Raw genomic sequence first — 23,293 nt, 5'->3', positions numbered from 1 at the left:
TATAATTCTATATATTCTATAGAATTCTATATATTCTGTATAATTTCGATATATTCTATATAATTCTATATATTCTATATAATTCTATATATTCCTTATAATTTCTATATATTCTATATAATTCTATTTATTCTGTATAATTCTATATATTCTATATAGTTCTATATATTCTATGTAATTCTATATAATTTCTATATATTCTATATAATTCTATATATTCTGTATAATTCTATATATTCTATATGATTTTATATTTTCTATATAATTCTATTCTGGATAATTCTATATATTCTATATAATTTCTATATATTCTATATAATTCTATATATTGTATATATTCTATATATTCTATATAATTTCTGTATATTCTATATAATTCTATATTTTCTGTTTAATTCTGTATATTGTATATAATTCTATATAATTTCTATATATTCTATATAATTCTATATATTCTATGTAATTCTATATAATTCTATATATTCTATATAATTTCTATATATTCTCTATAATTTTATATATTCTGTATAATTCTATATATTTTATATAATTATATTATCTATATAATTTCTATTTTCTATATAATTCTATATATTCTGTATAATTCTATATATTCTATATAATTTTATATATTCTATATAATTCTATATATTCTATATAATTTCTATATATTTTATATAATATATATATTCTGGATAATTCTATATATTCTATATAATTCTATGTATTCCATATAATTTTTATATATTCTATATAATTCTATATATTCTATATAATTCTATATATTCTGTATAATTCTATATATTCTATATAATTCTATATATATTCTATATAATTTCTATTTTTTTCTATATAATTCTATATATTCTGTATATTTCGATATATTCTATATAATTTCTATATATTCTTTATAATTTTTTATTTATTCTATATAATTCTATATTTTCTATATAATTCTATATATTCTATATAATTCTATATACTCTATATAATTTCTAGATATTCTATATTATTCTATAAAATTCTATATATTCTGTATAATTCTATATATTCTATATAGTTTCTATATATTCTATGTAATTCTATATAATTTCTATATATTCTATATAATTCTATATATTCTGTATAATTCTATATATTCTATATGATTCTATATATTCTATATAATTCTATTCTGTATAATTCTATATATTCTATATAATTTCTATATTTCTATATAATTCTATATATTGTACATAATTCTATATATTCTATATAATTTCTGTATATTCTATATAATTCTATATTTTCTGTATAATTCTATGTATTTTATATAATTTATATAATTTCTGTATATTCTATGTAATTGTATGTATTCTGTATAATTCTATATATTCAATATAATTCTATATATTCTATATAATTCTATATATTATATATAATTTCTATATATTGTATATAATTCTATATATTCTATATAATTCTATATATTCTGTTTAATTCTATATATTATACAGAATATAATTCTGTATAATTCTACATAATTCTATATATTCTATATAATTTCTGTATATTCTATATAATTCTATATTTTCTGTATAATTCTATATATTGTATATAATTTATATAATTTCTGTATATTCTATGTAATTGTATGTATTCTGTATAATTCTATATATTCAATATAATTCTATATATTCTATATAATTCTATATATTCTATATAATTTCTATATATTCTATATAATTCTATATATTCTATATAATTCTATATATTCTGTATAATTCTATATATTCTATATAATTCTATATAATCTATATAATTTCTATATATTCTATATAATTCTATATATTTAATATAATTATATATATTCTGTATAATTCTATATATTCTATATAATTCTATATATTCCATATAATTTTTATAGATTATATATAATTCTATGTATTCTATATAATTCTGTATATTCTGTGTAATTCTATATATTCTATATAATTCTCTATATATTCTATATAATTTCTATATATTCTATATAATTCTATATATTCTGTATAATTTGATATATTCTATATAATTCTATATTTTCTATATAATTCTATATATTCCTTATAATTTCTATATATTCTATATAATTCTAGATATTCTATATAATTTCTGTATATTCTATATAATTCTATATTTTCTGTATAATTCTATATATTGTATATAATTTATAATTTCTGTATATTCTATGTAATTGTATGTATTCTGTATAATTCTATATATTCAATATAATTCTATATATTCTATATAATTCTATATATTCTATATAATTTCTATATATTCTATATAATTCTATATATTCTATATAATTCTATATATTCTGTATAATTCTATATATTCTATATAATTCTATATAATCTATATAATTTCTATATATTCTATATAATTCTATATATTTTATATAATTATATATATTCTGTATAATTCTATATATTCTATATAATTCTATATATTCCATATAATTTTTATAGATTATATATAATTCTATGTATTCTATATAATTCTGTATATTCTGTGTAATTCTATATATTCTATATAATTCTCTATATATTCTATATAATTTCTATATATTCTATATAATTCTATATATTCTGTATAATTCGATATATTCTATATAATTCTATATATTCTATATAATTCTAGATATTCCTTATAATTTCTATATATTCTATATAATTCTAGATATTCTGTATAATTCTATATATTCTATAGAATTCTATATATTCTGTATAATTCGATATATTCTATATAATTCTATATATTCTATATAATTCTATATATTCCTTATAATTTCTATATATTCTATATAATTCTATTTATTCTGTATAATTCTATATATTCTATATAGTTCTATATATTCTATGTAATTCTATATAATTTTCTATATATTCTATATAATTCTATATATTCTGTATAATTCTATATATTCTATATGATTTTATATTTTCTATATAATTCTATTCTGGATAATTCTATATATTCTATATAATTTCTATATATTCTATATAATTCTATATATTGTATATAATTCTATATATTCTATATAATTTCTGTATATTCTATATAATTCTATATTTTCTGTTTAATTCTGTATATTGTATATAATTCTATATAATTTCTGTATATTCTATGTAATTGTATGTATTCTGTATAATTCTATATATTCAATATAATTCTATATATTCTATATAATTCTATATATTCTATATAATTTCTATATGTTCTATATAATTCTATATATTCTATATAATTCTATATATTCTGTATAATTCTATATATTCTATATGATTCTATATATTCTATATAATTTCTATATATTCTGTATAATTCTATATAATTCTATATATTCTATATAATTCTATATATTCTACATAATTTCTATATATCTATATAATTCTATATTTTTCATATAATTTCTATATATTCTATATAATTCTATATATTCTGTATAATTTTATATATTCTATATATTCTATGTAATTCTATATATTCTATATAATTCTATATATTCTATATAATTTCTATATATTCTATATAATTTTATATATTCTGTATAATTCTATATATTCTATATAGTTCTATATAATTCTATATATTCTATATAATTTCTATATATTCTATATAATTCTATATATTCTGTATAATTCTATATAGTTCTATATATTCTATATAATTCTATATATTCTATATAATTCTATATATTCTTTATAATTTCTATATTTTTATATAATTCTATATATTCTGTATAAATTCTATATATTCTATATAATTTCTATATATTCTATATTATTCTATTTAATTCTATATATTCTGTATAATTCTATATATTCTATATAGTTCTATATATTCTATGTAATTCTATATATTCTATATAATTTTCTATTTATTCTATATAATTCTATATATTCTGTATAATTCTATATATTCTATATGATTCTATATATTCTATATAATTCTATTCTGTATAATTCTATATATTCTATATAATTTCTATATATTCTATATAATTCTATATTTTCTATATAATTCTATTTATTCTACATAATTTCTATATATTCTATATAATTCTATATTTTCTATATAATTCTATATATTCTATATAATTCTATTTTTTCCATATAATTTCTATATATTCTATATAATTCTATATATTCTGTATAATTTTATATATTCTATATAATTCTATATATTCTATGTAATTCTATATATTCTATATAATTCTATATATTCTATATAATTTCTATATATTCTATATAATTTTATTTATTCTTTATAATTCTATATATTCTATATAATTCTATATATTCTATATAATTCTATATATTCTATATAATTCTATATATTCTGTATAGTTCTATATATTCTTTATAATTCTATATATTCTATATAATTCTATATATTCTTTATAATTTCTATATATTCTATATATTTCTATATAATCTGTATAATTCTATATATTCTATATAATTTCTATATATTCTATATTATTCTATATAATACTATATATTCTGTATAATTCTATATATTCTATATAGTTCTATATGTTCTATGTAATTCTATATATTCTATATATATCTATATATTCTGTATAATTCTATATATTCTATATGATTCTATATATTCTATATAATTCTATTCTGTATAATTCTATGTATTCTATATAGTTCCTATATATTCTGTATAATTCTATATATTCTATATAATTCTACATATTCTACATAATTTCTATATATTCTATATAATTCTTTATATTCTATATAATTCTACATATTCTATATAATTTCTATATGTTCTATATAGTTCTATATTTTCTATATAATTCTATATATTCTTTAGAATTCTATATATTCTATATAATTCTATATATTCTATGTAATTTTATATATTCTATATGTTTCTATATATTCTATATATTCTATATAATTTCTATATATTCTATATAATTTTATATATTCTTTATAATTCTATATATTCTATATAATTCTATATATTCTACATAATTCTATATATTCTATATATTCTATATAATTCTATATATTCTGTATATTTCTATATATTCTATATAATTCTATATATTCTATATAATTCTATGTATTCTTTATAATTTCTATATATTCTATATAATTCTATATATTCTGTATAATTCTATATATTCTATATAATTTCTATATATTCTATATTATTCTATATATTCTACATAATTTCTATATATCCTATATAATTCTATATATTCTATATAATTCTATATATTCTATATAATTTCTGTATATTCTATATAATTCTATATTTTCTGTTTAATTCTATATATTGTATATAATTCTATATAATTTCTGTATATTCTATGTAATTGTATGTATTCTGTATAATTCTTTATATTCAATATAATTCTATATATTCTATATAATTCTATATATTCTATATAATTTCTATATATTCTATATAGTTATATATTTTCTATATAATTCTATATATTCTGTAGAATTCTATATATTCTATATAATTCTATATATTCTATATAATTTCTTTATAATTGATGTATGAAGAAGTGTTCACTCCTCAGCTAATTTTGGTTTGATTTTGTTGAGAATAGTTTGTCGATGTTTTTTAGGAGGTGACCATGTTGAGAGAAGTCCCTTCGCATCTCCCTTTTCAAACATGAGCGGGAGAACATTGAGCGAAGCTACCAAAGTCAGAGTCAAATCTCACCACAAATCAGCTGTAGACTCTGAAACTGTCGACAGTGATGTAAGTTTCTAATCTCTTAGTGGGTGATTATGCAAAATTTTGTCGGGTTCGGTAGGAATGTTAAATTGCTCTAATCAAAGTTTGTAGCACTTATCTTGGCCCTGTTAGTCTGTGTATGCCAACTTTGTCTGATCAATACAACCGAAATGTGATGAACCGATAGAGCTCAAGAGTAGTAAGCGTGGTAAATTGGTGAAAGTATGACAAATTTCAAAGACTATTTTGCTGTACTAAGTTTGTAGCAATTACATTAGTCCTGTGGTCTTATGCGATTTTTTGCGTGACCGATTTTTCGTCTGAACCTTTCAAACTACTCAAAAGCGGGATAAACAGGTAAAGCCCGGAGGTCATTAAGTGGCCAAACAGCTCTCTTAGAGCTACTGGTATGCGTTTCATCAAAATTGTCATGAGGAGCTTAATTCGTGATGCGAAGGGCGGTTTTTTATCTTTGGAGTTTGACCCACGCCCACCGTTACCGTGTACCTGGCAAATTTATTTTTTTTTTCAAATTTTTCACTGGTAGATTCAATTCACCTTGGACTGAGAAAATGACAATTTTTAATGTTTTTCCCATTTTCCTCTTTGTAATCGCCTCATTTTACAGATATTACTTGTATCACTATTAACACCAATTTTCAATTTTTTAGTTAATTGATTGAGAATCGACCCCCCCCCCCTCAATTTATAAAAATTCAGACTACGATTGACTCTTTAGGGAATCAAAACCGTCTCTGTTTTGTAGTATTTCTTAATCTCAAAATGACTATTGACTATGCAGTGAAAAAATCTATGGTCAAATGGGGGTATCATGTTTTCAATGGAGATTATTTGAACTTTAATACTTAAATTGATTGAAAGGACTTGAAAATAAAAGGAGCTTATTTCTAACGGTTTAATGAATTCTAAACTTAGCACTGTAATGGGATATGTTTTCTGACATATTGCACTTGTTACTTCTCTCTACAATTAAATAATCAGTCGAAATAACAAAATCTGATGAAACGGGATAAGTTTGCTTTTTTATCCACTGTGGATTAGGTTATCGGCGTTTAGGAGTAACGATCGGCAATTAGTAATCATATCTTTTTTAAACGTGGTAATAGTAAATAGTGTGAGATTTGAACATAAACATTATTAATTGCTCTAAAACAAAGTTTGTAGCAATTATGTTAGTCCTGTGGTTTTTATTATTTTTTTCTGGACCGATTATTTGTCTGACCCTTCGTCAAAAACGTTATGAACAGGTAGAACACGGACGGCATTAAGTGGCTGAGCAGCTCTTCTAGAGCCTTATGCCTTAGTAGCTTAGTAGTCTCTTAGTATTGTGAATCACCAAAACTGTTTTGAGGGGACAATTTTCTGTTGTGAAGGCGCTTTATTTTTAAATGTTTGAGGGCCCTCAGTCACCCGTTTCCTACTCCCCCGTCCACCTTACTCCACCTGGCGACGATTTGTACCCCCTCTCAATTAGCCCTACCAACCACCACCCCCCCCCCCCCCCCAAAAAAACATTTGAAACCATCCCACACACAAAAAGCCGCTCATCTCCCTAATGCTAGCATCCCTAAGCCCCAACTGTGTGATATCAAAGCCAACCGCTCGTCGGTCGTTTGAGAGCTATTTTCCTGACGGTAGTCGGTTAGGTTCTATTTACGCCTTGTGTCTTCATGATGCAAGATTGGGATCAATCCGATTTAATTTAAAACAAGACTGCTAGTTTGAGCTTGTGTTTCTGTCGCACAGAATTTTGCAATATTAAATGTAGTCAAAAGTTGCATCTATTTGTAAAAAGGTTATTTTCGAATTATACTAAAAAACAAGCAGTTTAATTGGAAAAGATTCAAATGCGTTGTTCTTTTCAGAAATTTGTAACCACCAACTGGATAATTGAACACTGAATTACAAAACCCTGCTAAAAGGTTCTTCATAAACTTAAGAAGCCAGAAAATTTTGGTACTATAGCAATAAAAATTGTTATTAATAGCCGCGAAGCCATAGCGGCTATTGGGGATGGGACATCTTGGTTTTTCTTAATTCATCGTCTCCATCAATGATTCTTACGACCTGACTTCTTGGAATTGACTTTTTGTGACTTCTGCTGCTTTGCAGTTGAAATTTGTGTACGTGACGTTATTTGTTCCGCTTTTAGGTCAATTGCGTGACTTGCCCCACTAAAAAATGACTTCTAAAATCACTTAATGAACTTTAAATTGTATGAAAAATTTACCAGCTAAAGATCAATATTGTGTATCCAAGTAGCGCCAAACCTAAATGCCCTAATTCTTGAGTTTTTGATTTAGAATATTAACTTTGAAAAAGCTCTATTAGGACTTTTTCCTTATAGAGTATGTGTCTTATAATAATGACAGTCCGAATCAAACCCAAAAAGTCTAGTGGTCTATTAAAGGACTGGTGGTCAATCTGTCTAGGTTATTTATTTAGTTGTTTCAATTCCATGGAAGGCCACCAGCGTGTATCGCGGCTATTTTCCGGCTATGTTTTCTTTAAAGAGACCGTCTTACTTGAAATTGTTTTTAATTGCTCTCAAACGAAGTTTGTAGCAATTATATTAGTCCTGTCGGTCTTGTTTATGCGATTTTTCGCTTGACAGATTTTTCTTCTGAGGCTTTTGATTTTTCGTCCTCAAAAACGGGATAAACAGGTAGCGTCTAGCGGGCATTAAGTGCTCTTAGAGCCTTTTAGTTCTGTTTCAGCTCAAACTGTTTTGGAGACTTTTACTTATGTTGTGAAGGGCGGAAGAGGTTAAAGACACCCCCACTGTTGATCTACCCGCCACTATTGCCCCCCACCCACCGCTCTGTTGCCTCCTCTAGGGTTTTATAATAGATTACTGCATAGTTTCTAGTGGTAATGGAGTGGTTTCAACACTTTAACTTCACTAAATGCAGCATTTTTGACAAAACGTGCTTTTTTTTTCAATTTTTATTTGACATTTAGTTTTCATTATTCTAGTTTTTAGAGACCCAGGGGCCACAAAACCTCCTTATGGGTTAAATAATAACTTTTTATCACAAGTTTAAGCAATTTTTCGATAAGAAATTTTTTGTCGTTTTAAGGTTTTTTCAGCCTCAAGAGCCTTGAAAACTCCTCTAGGGTTTGAATGTAAGTTACTGTGTAGTTTCTAAATGTAATGAAATGTTTCTCAAGATTTCAACACCACAAATTTTAGCAGTTTTACTTACAATTTTCATTTTTTTTGACATTTTTTGTCATTTTTCAGGTTTTTCAGTCTTACAGAAAATCTCCGGTATGGTTTGATGATAAGTTACTGGAAAATGTTTTTGGCTTTGGATTAGTTTTCAACTATTTTTATCTCAAATTTCAGCAGTTTTTTCATGCAACTTGCAATTTTTTTAAGTTTCTTGAATTTTTTTTGTCGTTTTTTAGGTTTTTCCAGACTCAAGAGCCACAGAACGTCATCTAGGGTATAATTATAGGTTACTGCATAGCTTCTAGATGTAATGGGATGTTTTTTCAAGCTTCAGTTTTTAAAATCTTTAATTTTTTCAAGTTTTTTTTTATCCTTTTGAATTTTTTTATCATTTTTTCCGGGTCCTAGGGACCTCCTCCGAGGTTTGTTGATAAGCTGTCTCATAGATGATAAATCAATAGCGTGGCACATTTAATGGAAGCTATCAATGTTTTTTTGACTCCGGCTTTAGCATTTTTTAATAAAATTTCTAATTTTCGGAAAATTATTTTCATGTTCCAAGTTTATGGATCTTTGAGGCAGTGAAACTAATTAAAGCTCGAAATAGGGATACTGGATAGTCTGTTAAGACAATTAAATGGTTTCGCAGATTTTAATATCTTGAATTTTAGCAAGATTTTGTTAAAATTTTCTATTGTTCTTAAATTTTACCATATTTTTGTCCTTTTCTGAGTTTAACGATCATTAGTGGCCAACAAAACTTTTCAAGTCTTGTAGATGAGTTACTTGACATAACGTTAGAAAGAAAAAGTAGTTTGAACATTTTCGCTGCGAAATCTTGAAGCTTTTGTTTTAAATTTTGCAAATTTTTATAATATCCATTTGATTTTTTTTCTAACAAGGCTAGAAAACTGAAAGTTGAAGAGTCTAATCAAGCTAAAGCTAGCCTCACTATGCCGCGGCTAGCTACTGACGGAGTCAACCGTTCGCCGATCATTTGAGAGCAATTCGCCCGACATTAGTTGGTTATGTTATCAATAGAATTTTACTCTAAGAAAGCCACAAAGCAGTTTTCAACAAAAATTGGTTTTTGCTTTCTGAGCTACAAGTAGGATCTTTTCGAAGAAAGTATTTTCTGCTAACGAAGGAGGTTTTGGTTTTGAATTGTACTTTTATTTTGAGTCTGTGCTATATGAAATAAGAAATTTTTTAACATAAATTGTTAATTGTCTCGAACGAAGATTGACACAATAGTTTTTAAAATCTGTCTTTTTTCAAGCAAAATTTTTGGTTGACCCTTTTTGCGCTTTTGTTCCATAACTTTTTTCACGTCATAAGTGACTTTTTGCAGCTTCATTTTGAGTTATCTCAATTGCTCTCACTGCGAAGTAAAGTTTTTGCTAAAATGAAAGCGTTTGCAGCGTAGGAAATAAAAAGGGCTTAATAGCCGAGAGGTGAATGCTTCTGTCGAGGCCCTGGGTTCAAATCTCACAATGGTCGGTTTTTTTGCACCCATAAACAAAAATATATCTAGGCTACAGTCCATGAATTAAATTGCCCTGCCTGTCATTCGAGAGCAATTTGTCCGACGAAAGTCGTACTGTTGCCCCCCTATTGCCCCACCCACCCCGCTAGTGCCCCCCCACCCCAGTGATGCCCCCAATCAACCCCCAGTGACCCCCAACCTCCCCCCCCCCCCCCCTCCCGTGGCTAGCTACTGACGAACAACCGCTTGCTAAAAACGCAAATATTTTTTTTGCAATTTTTTTCAAGCTTTTTGAAAATTTTTGACATTTTGATTTTTATCAGCCCTAGGTGTCCAAGAACCTCCTCCAGGGTTCGATAATAGGTTACTGCATTGTTTCTAGTTGTAATGGAATGGTTTCAATATTTTAATATCACGAATTTTAGCAATTTTTTGACAAAACGTGCAATTTTTTCAAATTTTTTGATATTTTTTCCCTTATTCAGGTCTTTCCAGACCCAGAGGCCAGGAAACATCCTGAGGGGTTCAATAAAAAGTTGCTGACAAATTTTTGATGGCAGTGGAATAGTTTTTCAACTTTTTAATGTTACAAATTTTAGCAATTTTTTAGCTTTTTCTCAAGTTTTTTTTCGAAATTTTTTGTAGTTTTTTAGAATTTATCAGCCTCAATAGCCACGGAACCTCCTCTAGGGTTTGAAAATAGATTACTGAATAAATTCTAGATTAAATGGAATATCTTGCAAGATTTTAACGTCACGAATTTTGCATATTTTTGATATTCTTTGCCATTTTCAATTTTTTGACATTTATAGTCATTAGTTTTGGCAATTTTTTTAAACAAAGATTGCAATTTTTTGTCTTTTTTTAGATTTCTCTGGCCTCAAGAGACACGGATATTCCTCTAGGGTTGGATAATATTTTATTGCATAGTTTATTGATGTAATGGAATGTTCTTCAAGATTTTAATATCAGTAATTTATAATTTAATTTTTTAATATATTAATCCTGTTTGTCCTTTATGCAATTTTTCGCTTGGCCGATTTTTTGTCTGACCCATTTGACTTTCGTCTTCAGAAACGGGATAAAGTTCAATTCGATTTAATTATTTGAAGTGTCCTTTGAGTTTTGCTTTTAAAATTTCACAATTTTCCCAAACATGGGATCCAAAAACGATAAAAAATCAGATAAAATATCCCGTTTAGTGCCCTGAGGTCACTAAACCGTGGCTAGCTGCTGACGAAGCCAACCGCTGGCCGGTCGTTTGAGAGCAATTCGCCCGACGTTAGTCGGTTATGTTTTTTGGTTTTGTTGTTTTAATTACAGCCAGTGTTTTGGTGAAGTTTTTTTTCCTTGACGAAATCCCAAATCAAACATCAAAACCGCACTCAAACATGAAAACTTTCTTTGAAGTTTAACTCAAGTACCCAGTGAGAAAAAAAACAGTCTGCATGAATATTTCATTTTCCGTTATCGAAAAATTTTTAATGCCTTTTTTTTGTCAAAACATGTTTGTTTTTACTTTTTGAACGCCTAAAACACTGAAGAAAAGCTTTAGAGTGGATTACGACACATGCATAAAATATTTTTTTTGCTCTGTTGTATTTCAAAACTGCATTTGTTTAAACATTTACATTTTCAAGTTAATTAAAACTTATCAATCAGGAAAACGTCAATTTTAAATTTATCTAATCACAAAAAATGGGATAGAATTTTGATATTTACAGTTTTTGGTTCTCAAAAAGAGCAGGTCGTTTTAGTAATCCATATTCCATGTAATTACAGTTTTTCCAGATGAATAAAAAATGCTGGTGGAATATAAATTGAGGCTTGTTTTGAATTCCTAGAAAAATAACAGAGTCCAAGTTTTTCAACATTGTGGTTCTCAAATGATTTGGGAGCTATTTTCCCGCAGTCGGCAATGATTTATTATAAAAGTTCATGTGTACAATGTTGAAAAAACTATTTTTGTCGTTTATTACAATTTTAGCATTTTTGTGTAATTTTGGCTGTACATATTACTGCAGAGTTTGGAAGCAACTGTATGAGCTGTCATGTTGAAATCAGTTTGAAAGGCACCCTGTTGAAAGGTAAACAATGCGTAGATATGCTGCCATGGGTTATTGTAAATGACATTAAGTGGGTATTATGATAGCTCGAACAACTGATTACAGCATGTGAAACTTTTGAAGAAGTATAATAGTTGAAATTGTTAGGAAAAGATGGATAAGATGCTAGACCAAGCTCTGCGTGCAGTCAACGAGAGCTACAGACTCATCAGAATTGGTAAGAAGCAACTTCGCAACAACTCTGGATCCGATCACACTTCAGACAGAGGAGGGAGTACTGGAATGGGTGGTGTTGGTAGTCTTCCGGGTGGGAGTGAGAAGTATCTGCGATTGATGAACTGTGTTCTGGATCTGCACAAGAGTCTTTTGGATCTGATCGACACTCAAGATGAGTCACAGGTGCCAGCTGACTTGGCAGACGGGGAGGTCAGCCAACATTACTCTTAAAATTTCAAATAATCAGCTCATTAACGGTCAGTTTCAATTATCTGATTAAAATAAATCTTCTGATTTGAGATTGTTTGCGACAGGCTTCTTAACATCCGAGTTTTTCTTGATCATTTGAACAAAGTTTTCTAACTAATTAACTTAACTACTCTTGTTTGCTGAATTTAAAATGACAATGAGCTTATTAAAGTTTCATTTAGCGCATAACAGCTCTGTTGACAATTTGTTTATGGCAGTTGACATCTCAGAAGCTCTCTTATTCTCAATTACTTATCGAAAAAGGTTCAAAACTGTTCAAAAGGAAAGAACTGCTTACCTTTTTTATGGAAATTAGATGGGAATAATTGATCGATGAAACCATAGCGAAGGGCCTTCATTGGTAGATCTAATCTTACTGTTTTGCTTTCATGACTTTTTTTATTTCTCTTTAACCTACAGGATTCCTGTTCTCAGTGTGGCGTGTGTGCCACTTGTCAGCACAACTTGCAAACGTACCACTTGGCAGCTGACCAACTGGGACTGAGCAACGCGTACACTAATAGTCCCCACGACAATAATCAAACGGAACTTAACCATAACAAGTCCTCTTTTCCCTCGCCGCAAAAGTACTCACACACTACCTCTAATTCATTTCTCTCATCTTCTTCGACTACTACAACAGCTTCCAATTCTAACTCCACTGTGAGGCAAATTAAGGGTTCGAAAACCCAGCAAGACAGAGAACGGAAAAATGACGAAAAAATTTTGCCAGGCGGAAAACAGACCGCCGTTGAAGGTAGTTTTGAAAAGCTGCGTGATGAACGGCTTAGAAAGGTGAGACAACAAACTTCCGATTGTTGCCGAAGGAATTTAAAAATTTGTAGTAATTGATTTCTAACTTAGATTATTAATAGCCGCACAGCGATATCTGGGGCTATTATTGGCCTTCTCTTGGTTTTTACAATTCAAAGAATTTGAATTGTATTGGGGCGCTGTCTTTTTTAATAGCCGCACAGCGATAGCTGAGGCTATTATTGGCCTTCTCTTGGTTTTTTTTTTATTTCGTCGTCATGATTTTTGTTACGACCATATGACGTCACAGCCACTTTTTGTTCATTCGTTCATGCAATTTCAACTGAATTGCATGTGTGACGTCATTTTTCGCTCTTAAAGGAGCGAGTTTTTTGTTCATGCGCGTGATTAAATTTTTGGTCACACTTGACTTACCTCACTCTCAAAAATGACTTCCTCAATTTGAAATTGACTTTTATTTACTTTAATTCAAAGAGATAAGGTCAAATGGGTGTGTGTCACTCTAAATGAAGGTTATTTGAGATCAGCTAATAGAGGCAGCAATAACTTATACAGATTTTTAATCAAAATATAACAGATCAGCCTTCAATGAAAAGACGGGTTTTTTTGGTCTGTCTTTTTTACTGTTTTTTTAGACTGCCGATCTACGAATCTATTGCGGCTATTTTCTGGCAATCTGCCAGCTATGTTTAAAGATATGTTCACACATCGTTCATTCTAATTTATCGCTAGTGGTTTTTTGTTCACATGCGGCCTTAGTGAAGCGAGTTTTTATTCATTCGCGTGATTAAGTTTTTGGTCACACTTGACTTACCTCACTCTCAAAAATGACTTCCTCACTTCGAAATTGACTTTTTCAACTTTAATTCAAAGAGATAAGGTCAAGTGAGTGAGTGTCACTCTAAATGAAGGTTATGTGAGAGCAGATAATCGAAGCGGCTATAAATTAAACAGATTCTTAATCAAAATATAACATCTCACCACTTAAGAGGTTTTTTGGTCTGTTTCTTTTACTATTTTTGAGACTGCATATCTACGAAGCTATCGCGGCTATTTTCTGACAATCTGCCGGCTATGTTTTGTAATTGCCATTGGAAACGGTCGATGAATAATTTTTGATTTGCTAAAAATTACAAAGAAATTGTCAAATTTATTTTCATAGCTGTGAAGATGTAAGCTAAGCAAAGTAATATTGTTTCGTCCCGGTTGATGATTTTGAATTTACTCTCAAGCGAAGTTTGTAGCAATTACTACTGTCTGTCTTGTTAAATTTTGTTCGAGAGCAATTCTTCCGACTATCGTCAGTTACGTTTTTTTCAATTTAAATGTGTTGTAAAGTTGTCAAGGCTACTCTTCGGCTGCTTTTATATGCGTAGCGTCATTTGTTAGTCATTTTCAGTGAATTTTTAACTGTATTGTGGGATAATTTATCATAGGTAGCTTACTTCACTCTCCAATTGACTTTTAACTCTAAAAACAAGGTCAATTAAGGTACTGTAAGCACTTTCAAAGTCAATAAGGAATCCCATGCTTTGAAAGCTGTTAATAAGAAGGCAGTTTGACGAAATGAAAAAAAAACGAGTAACTTATTTCAGAGAAAAATTAAGTTTTTAGTCTTTTTTAATATGTAGTATAGGTTGAATAGTCAATCCATCAACGCAGAGTTGTATCTGTTTCTCTTTTCTAAGGAAGCAAATCTATGTACCGACAGTCTGTCGCCTATGTTCGAGAGATGAAAATAAATTTAAGCTACTTTCAGTTGATTGTTTTTTGGTAGACTTAAATTGGCTGACGATCTTTCTTTACCGATCATTATTTCTGATTATCTAGAAAATAGCGGTTGTCGATTTTAAAAGTATAGAACTTAGAGTTTTGTTTTCTTTTGGGCATTTTTTTCATTTTCGTTGTCCATTTATACATTACAGCTGATTGGGGTTTTGTTTTGACTGGACTTATTGTTTTGATTTGCCGAGATTTGTAGAAGTTGGACGTCTTTCTCTACAAAGGTTTTCTTTTACTATAGTTTTAATGAATTATTAACTGCTCTCACACAAAGTTGGAAGCAGTTATGGTAAACCTGTGTGTCTTTTCAAGTTTTGAAGAGGAGTATTCATACTCTTTGGCTTTTTATGAGCTGGAATTTGTCCATGACTTTAACTTTGACCTCTTTTTGCTATCGACGTTTGGAAGTTTTAATTCCATAGCTGTATGGAGTTGTGTTCAAATAATAATTGTAAGTTTTTCCATTTCATCATCTTACGAATAGATTCCAACCAATCCTATATATTAAACGCGTAAGCTCTAAAATTGGACAAAGTTTTTGCATATTTAAGGATCCTCTCGGAGCGCATGTTTAAGAGCCGCATTGAGCAGCATGGTTAAGCGAAAATATCGAGAGAGTTCAATGACCTAAAAGGCTCAAAGTAGATTGGTGAGAACCGAACCTGGGACAAATGACTGTTAGTCATGTGCAGTAATCAAATGCTCTCAATATGAAATATTTTTATTGATACGATAAAAGCAATTGTAAGAAACGGTGATATGTAGTCGTTATAGCGCAGTTGGTAAGATGGATGACTGCTAATCTGAAGATCGAGGGTTCGAATCCGTGTTGGGTACCCTTTTCTGTAGGCATGAAAATTTCTAATCAACATCATTCCCCCTGTTGTTCGAGAGCGGCTCTTGCGACTCTGAGTCGTTTTATGTGCCATTATATGTTTGGGGAAGAAAAATGCTAGTCCCGTATATTGAACGCGTGAGATCTAAAATTGGAGATTTGTTTTGCATGTTTAAGGGTCTTGTGGAAGCGCATGTTTAAGAGCGGCATTGAGCAGCATGATTAAGCCAACATATTGAGAGAGTTTAGTGACCTAAAAGGTTCAAAGTAGATAGGTGAGAACCGAACCTGTGAGAAAAAACTGTTAGTCAGGGGCAGTTACCACGAGGCTAAGAGGGCTTAAATGTATGCTCACCCAGAGGGAGGATTTACTGTCCTGGGTGCTACATGTTTTTTAAGTGTTCCCGAACTATGTTTGAATTTCTTATTGTAGACGTCTGTTTTTCTGCAAAACATAGCTGCACAGATTTTGCGCTAGAACACTCTTAAATTACAACTAAGTTTTTCACGCTCTACTTTTTGATTTTTGCGTGACCTCAAATGCTCCTAATCTGAAATATGTTTATTGATACGATAAAAGCGATTGTGAGAAATGGTGATTTGTAGTCGTTATAACGCAGTTGGTAAGGTGGATGACTGCTTATCTGAGAATCGAGGGTTCGAACCCGTGTCGGGTACCCTTTTTTAGTAGACACGAAAATTTCTAATTAACAACATTCCGCCTGTTGTTCGAGAGCACTTACGACTCTGAGTCGTTTTATGTTCCTGTGTGTGTTTGGGGGAAGAAAGATGCTAATCCTCTATATTGAACGCGTGAGCTTTAAAATTGGAGAAATTTTTTGCATGTTTAAAGGGCCTATGGAAGCGCATGTTCAAGAGCTGCATTGAGCAGCATGATTATGCGAACCTATCGAGATAGTTCAGTGATCTAAAAGGCTCAAAGTAGATGGGTGAGAACCGAACCTGTGACAAAAAACTGTTAGTCAGTGGCAGTTGCAACGAGTCTAAGAAGGCTTGAAAACATGCTCGCCCAGGGGAAGCATTTACTGTCCTGGGTACTACGTGTTTTTAAATTGCTCACAAACTAAGTCTGAAGTTCTTATTGTAAACGTTTGTTTTTCTGCAAAGTTTCAGCCGTAGATTCTTCGCTATTCTAGAATACTCTTAGCTTTCAACTAAGTTTTTCGCGCTTTACCTTTTGATATTTGCGTGATCTCAATTTCTTTCAATCTGATATTTGTTTGTTGATACGATAAAAGCGTGTTTATGTACATGTGTATGTAGTACTTATAGCGCAGTTGGTTAGATGGAGGCCTGCTAATCTGAGTGTCTGGGGTTCGAACCCGTGTCGGTTATCCTTCCTTTTGTAGACATGAAAATATCTAATCAACGCCATGCCGTCTGTTGTTCGAGAGCACTTCTTGCGACGCTGATTCCTTTTATGTTCCTGTTTGTGTTTGGGGGAAAAAATGCTAATCCTATATATTGAACGCGTGAGCTCAAAAATTGGAGGAAATTTTTTCATGTTTAAAGGGCCTCTCGAAGCGCATGTTTAAGAGCCGGATTGAGTAGCATGGTTATGCGAACATATCGAGAAAGTTCAATTACCTAAAAGGCTCAAAGTATATGGGTGAGAACCGAACCTGGGACAAAAGACTGTTAGTCAGTGGCAGCTACCACGAGGCTAAAAAGGCTTGAAAGTATGCTCGCCCAGGGGGAGGATTTACTGTCCTGGGTACTGCGTGTTTTTAAATTGCTCCAGAACTAATCTGAAGTTCTTATTGTATACGTTTGTTTTTCTGCAAAGTTTTAGCCGTAGATTCTTCGCTATTCTAGAATACTCTTAGCTTTCAACTAAGTTTTTTGCGCTTTACTTTTTGATTTTTGCGTGATCTCAAATGCTTTCAATCTGAAATATGTTTTTTACACGATAGACGCGATTGCGAGAAACGGTGGTATGAGTCGTTAGAGCGCAGTTGATAAGTTTGAAGACTGGTAATTGAATAGAATGGTCAAGAGCTCACCTATCGTAACATGTTTTAGGGGTCCTTCATCATGCAAGCTAGTTTAATAAATGGGTTTTGAGACGCTCTTTACCATCGTTTTTAAGCTCCTAATATGCAGAATTTGCGCTGATTAAGCATGCGAGCAAAAACAAGAAAGTCACAAACTCCATTGTCCAGAAATTTGCTGTAGAAAGAGCACAAGAAAAGTGCAATACACATAGATAGCTTAAGTTGTGAGACCTGTGGCTGTTAAACGAGGGGCATGGGTTCGAACCCGAGTTGGTGCGAAACAGAAACCTTTGCTTCTTTTAAACCTATTCGTGTAAATGATTTTTTGATTATGGTTTTGCGGGCCTGCTAGTTGAATTTAATCCTGCATTTTTTTTCAAAGGATGAGCCCTCAGTTAATAGACAAATTGGAAAAGTCTTTGCTCTGTTTGTGCTTCGGTTAGTTCAGTGAACTTTCTTCGCAAAAACTCCAAAGTTATTTTGTGACTTATAGCGCTCAGCACAAAAGGTTTGAGCTCGATGCTGGTTGGTAATTCTCTTGCTGTGATCTTTAGTTATATTTTACTATTTAACTATTTGTACTCGACTTCTGTTCAAAAGTTTAATAGTTGATGCAAGCACAATAACTAATGCAATCAGGTGCAGTATGTTAGATTTAGGGTTTTTTGTTGTTTTAGAAGCATTGAGGCTTGATTTTGTATTTGACTCATCGTTTGAACTGATTTTTGTGATTTTTCGGTTTAGTTCTAGGTTATTGGACGCTTTTATTGTTCAATTTTTTGCCTTCAAAAAAAGTTTGAATAGTATATATCGAAACCGATAAGTTAACACCCGCCAGTTTTATTGGTCAAAATTTGAGTTTTTGACTTTGAGTTGTACCTAAATTGTATTCTTTTTTGACAATAATGTTTGCATCAGTATTCTTCTACGTTAGTACGCTTCCAAAAAATGCAACGGTGATCCCGGTAATCCCAATATCAAAATCTAATCACAATGTCAAGTTGATGGGCTCCATTCAATTTTCGCACTAAAATATTGTACTAATGTGCAATATTTTTTCACCTCACTTAATTCGCATTTGCGGCAAAAATTCAAACGCAAGACAGTGAATTATCCTTTTACTGCGAAAATAGAATCTTGAGTGAAATTTGGATATGTAATATATAGGACTCATGAAAACAAAGTAAACAACACTTGTGATTTTTATCATTTATAATTTATTGAAGATGATGATTCTGTTCGACAAATTCTGTGATCGAACCAATAATATGGGCTAAATTGTAATCACCGGTTTTATATAAAATATGAATAGTTTGTTCATTCCCGCGAAGCGATATTTGATTCTGTGATTGATCTACTGTGGTTTCTACTAGTGCTCCAAACCAAATATGATCATTGGGTTTCTATCGTTTTCATTTTGCCCTCACCTAAAAGCCAGAATGGTCAATTTCATTACGTTTGATTTACCTCTTTAAAATAAGGGCCTTATATACTCTCAGTTCAGTATAATTGAGGACATATGGTCAAATAGGACATAAGGTATTAAAGAATGAGGTCAGTGAAGAGCTATGACGTACTCATCATTTTCAAGGCTAATTTGTATTGTAAGATTTATTTTTCGTAAGATATCAGTTATAATTGTTTTTGTAATAGATAGAAAGTAGTCGCAATTTTCCAAGGTTTTTAAAGGTTTCGAAACTTCATCCACTCGTTCCGCCAATAATTCCACAACCCCTAGCCACCCTCCTCTAAACCCCTGACTCAACCCCCATACACCCACACCCTGACCACAACCCACGTCGCCCCAATCCATCGTCAAACTCCACCTCTTTTGTCTTTTGAGAACGGTTCGCCCGGCATAAGTCAGTTATGTTTGTTTAATTGCTAAGGAATGAAGTTTGAAGCAATTATTGTAGGCGTAACTTGTCTATGCAAAATGTTTGCTTGACCGTTTTCTTCTAGATTCTTCTGATTTCACTTGTTACGTGTTTTTTTTCAAACGTGACTTCTTGATTTTGCAGTAATTTGATTTGCGCGTATTCAGAATTTAAGTCTGTTGCTAAAATATGTTGTTCCGATATTCAGAATAAAGTCTGTTGCTCCGATTGTGAGTGTTGAAAGTACATAGCCCCATTCTGAGGTACATAGCCCCAGTCAACCGAATACCTCCCCAGTCTGAGTTTTTTGTACCATAAGTTTCTAACCTCTGCCCCATTGTAAATTGCCAGTCGTTCGAGAGCAATTCGTCCGATGTCTGTTGGTATGTTTATAAAATGCTTTCAAACAAATTTTTAGCTATTATTTGAGTACTGTGGTCTATTTTGCCACTCGAATGAGTATTGGTATTCTAACGGGTTTTTCATCGGAAGCAGGTTTGTTTGATGTGAATTTTTTTTACTTTTTTTTCGATCAGTGACTTCCCCGTACTCCCCACCTATCTGATCCCACCGAGTTACCTACCCCATCTCCAACTATCCTTGTTCCTGTATGCACACACCTAAACGAGAAATTTTGTCTGTATTTTTAAACAATGTCTCTCGTTGTATTAGTAATTTAATTTTTTTTGTTATTTCTTTCTTTGATATTTTGATTTGTGTAAGGTTAGTTTGGAGTTTCTATTGCGCGACTCTTCGAGTCGTTTCCGGTATTCTGTTGTAATCACCGGTTTTATATAAAATATGAATAGTTTGTTCCTTGCCGCGAAGCGATATTTGATTCTGTGATTGATCTACTGTGGTTTCTACTAGTGCTCCAAACCAAATATGATCATTGGGTTTCTATCGTTTTCATTTTGCCTTTCACCTAAAAGCCAGAATGGTCAATTTCATTACGCTTGATTTACCTCTTTAAAATAAGGGCCTTATATACTCTCAGTTCAGTATAATTGAGGGCATATGGTCAAATAGGACATAATCTATTAAAGAATGGGGTCAGTGAAGAGCTATGACGTACTCATCATTTTCAAGGCTAATTTGTATTATAAGATTTATTTTTCGTAAGATATCAGTTATAATTTTTTTTGTAATAGATAGAAAGTAGTCGCAATTTTCCAAGGTTTTTAAAGGTTTCGAAACCTCATCCACTCGTCCCGCCAATAATTCCACAACCCCTAGCCACCCTCCGCAAAACCCCTGACTCAACCCCCATACACCCACACTCTGACCACAACCCACGTCGCCCCAATCCATCGTCAAACTCCACCTCTTTTGTCTTTTGAGAACGGTTCGCCCGGCATAAGTCAGTTATGTTTGTTTAATTGCTATTGAATGAAGTTTGAAGCAATTATTGTAGGCGTGTCTTGTCTATGCAAAATGTTTGCTTGACCGTTTTCTTCTAGATTCTTCTGATTTCACTTCTTACGTGTTTTTTTTTCAAACGTAACTTCTTGATTTTGCAGTGATTTGATTTGCGCGTATTCAGAATTTAAGTCTCTTGCTAAAATATGTTGTTCCGATATTCAGAATAAAGTCTGTTGCTCCGATTGTGAGTGTTGAAAGTACATAGCCCCATTCTGAGGTACATAGCCCCAGTCAACCGAATACCTCCCCAGTCTGAGTTTTTTTACCATAAGTTTCTAACCTCTGCCCCATTGTAAATTGCCAGTCGTTCGAGAGCAATTCGTCCGATGTCTGTTGGTATATGTTTATAAAATGCTTTCAAACAAATTTTTAGCTATTATTTGAGTACTGTGGTCTATTTTGCCACTCGAAACATGAGTATTGGTATTCTAACGGATTTTTCATCGGAAGCAGGTTTGTTTGACGTGAATTTTTTTACTTTTTTATCGATCAGTGACTTCCCCCGTACTCCCCTCTTATCTGATCCCACCGAGTTGCCTACCCCATCTCCAACTATCCTTGTTCCTGTATGCACACCCCTAAACGAGAAATTTTGTCTGTATTTTTAAACAATGTCTCTCGTTGTATTAGTAGTTTAATTTTTTTTGTTATTTCTTTCTTTGATATTTTGGTTTGTGTAAGGTTAGTTTGGAGTGTCTATTGCGCGACTCTTCGAGTCGTTTCCGGTATTCTGCCTGCTATGTTTTTTCTTTCGCCCGATGTTAGACGGTTTTGTTTCTTTATTGTGTTCGTTATTGTAACGCAATTCCTTTGATTCCGTCACTTTGTGGTCCCGGTTTGTCTTCAACTGATTTTGCTGTTATGCTTCAGGTGTCATCCGACCTTAACGTTAGCCGAAACAGTCGTTCATCTGTCAAAACTGTTGAAAATGGTCGCCGAACTGAGAAGGCTTGAGAACTAAGTTCACTGTAATTGAACATTATTGAACGGATCTGATGGGAAATTAATTGTTCTATCTATACTATAGTAATGTCATGTACTCAATTATTTCGCACTTTCTGAAATCTTGCCGTAATTGTTCTTTAAATATTTTGATAGATACTTTTCTGTTCTGTTTATGATACTAATTTAGTTTATATTTTTTTACTAACTCCAAAAGTTTGCTGCAATGAATTGTGAATAAATTTGTATAATTGTAAATAGTTTGCTCCTTTTGTTAAATTGAAAGTTGTTTTGAAAATATTTTCTAAGATAAAATTGTTATAGGATTGTTGGATAATGGGTATGGCAGACGCGTTCAAACTTGGATGGATTCCCAACAAGCATTATTACAAAGAGGATCGGTGAAGTGCGTTCGATAACCTCCGAACCCGTCAAAGAACCCGTCAAACGCTGATTAATGTTTTCAATTTGAAAATCAGACGGCTTTGTATAGTTTGAAAATTTGACGGTTTTGACTTTTAGTCCCCTTGGCTAGATTTTGTCGTGATCTGAATTGCTCTCATTCACAATTTCAAGCAGCTGAACTCAAGTGGCGACAGTTGACTAATGATATTCAAATGGAAAGCGCGAATACTATTTTAAAAACAGGTTTTTAATAGCGCTCAAAGAAACTTTTATTATAGCTGCGAAG

The 23,293-nt window shown here is 30.7% G+C and overlaps 1 protein-coding gene across 2 annotated transcripts in view; it reads left to right on the top strand.

The window, feature by feature from the left end:
• LOC142339665 (uncharacterized) overlaps nucleotides 1-22,915 on the top strand; it is a 45,866-nt gene extending 22,951 nt beyond the window's left edge. The window contains exons 3-6 of one of the 2 annotated variants that reach the window (XM_075389867.1): nucleotides 5,630-5,766; nucleotides 12,638-12,916; nucleotides 13,376-13,750; nucleotides 22,531-22,915. In XM_075389867.1, coding sequence (XP_075245982.1) covers nucleotides 5,630-5,766; nucleotides 12,638-12,916; nucleotides 13,376-13,750; nucleotides 22,531-22,614 — 875 coding nt within the window. In that variant the 3' untranslated portion in view covers nucleotides 22,615-22,915. The remainder of the gene's footprint in view (nucleotides 1-5,629; nucleotides 5,767-12,637; nucleotides 12,917-13,375; nucleotides 13,751-22,530) is intronic. The other variant, XM_075389868.1, reaches the window with a different exon arrangement.
• Nucleotides 22,916-23,293: the final 378 nt, after the last annotated feature.

The sequence above is a fragment of the Convolutriloba macropyga genome, chromosome 5 (assembly GCF_964194025.1).
Source record: "Convolutriloba macropyga chromosome 5, txConMacr16.3, whole genome shotgun sequence".
In the NCBI taxonomy this organism is placed as follows: domain Eukaryota; kingdom Metazoa; phylum Xenacoelomorpha; order Acoela; family Convolutidae; genus Convolutriloba; species Convolutriloba macropyga.
This window is presented reverse-complemented; position numbering and strand designations above follow the sequence as displayed.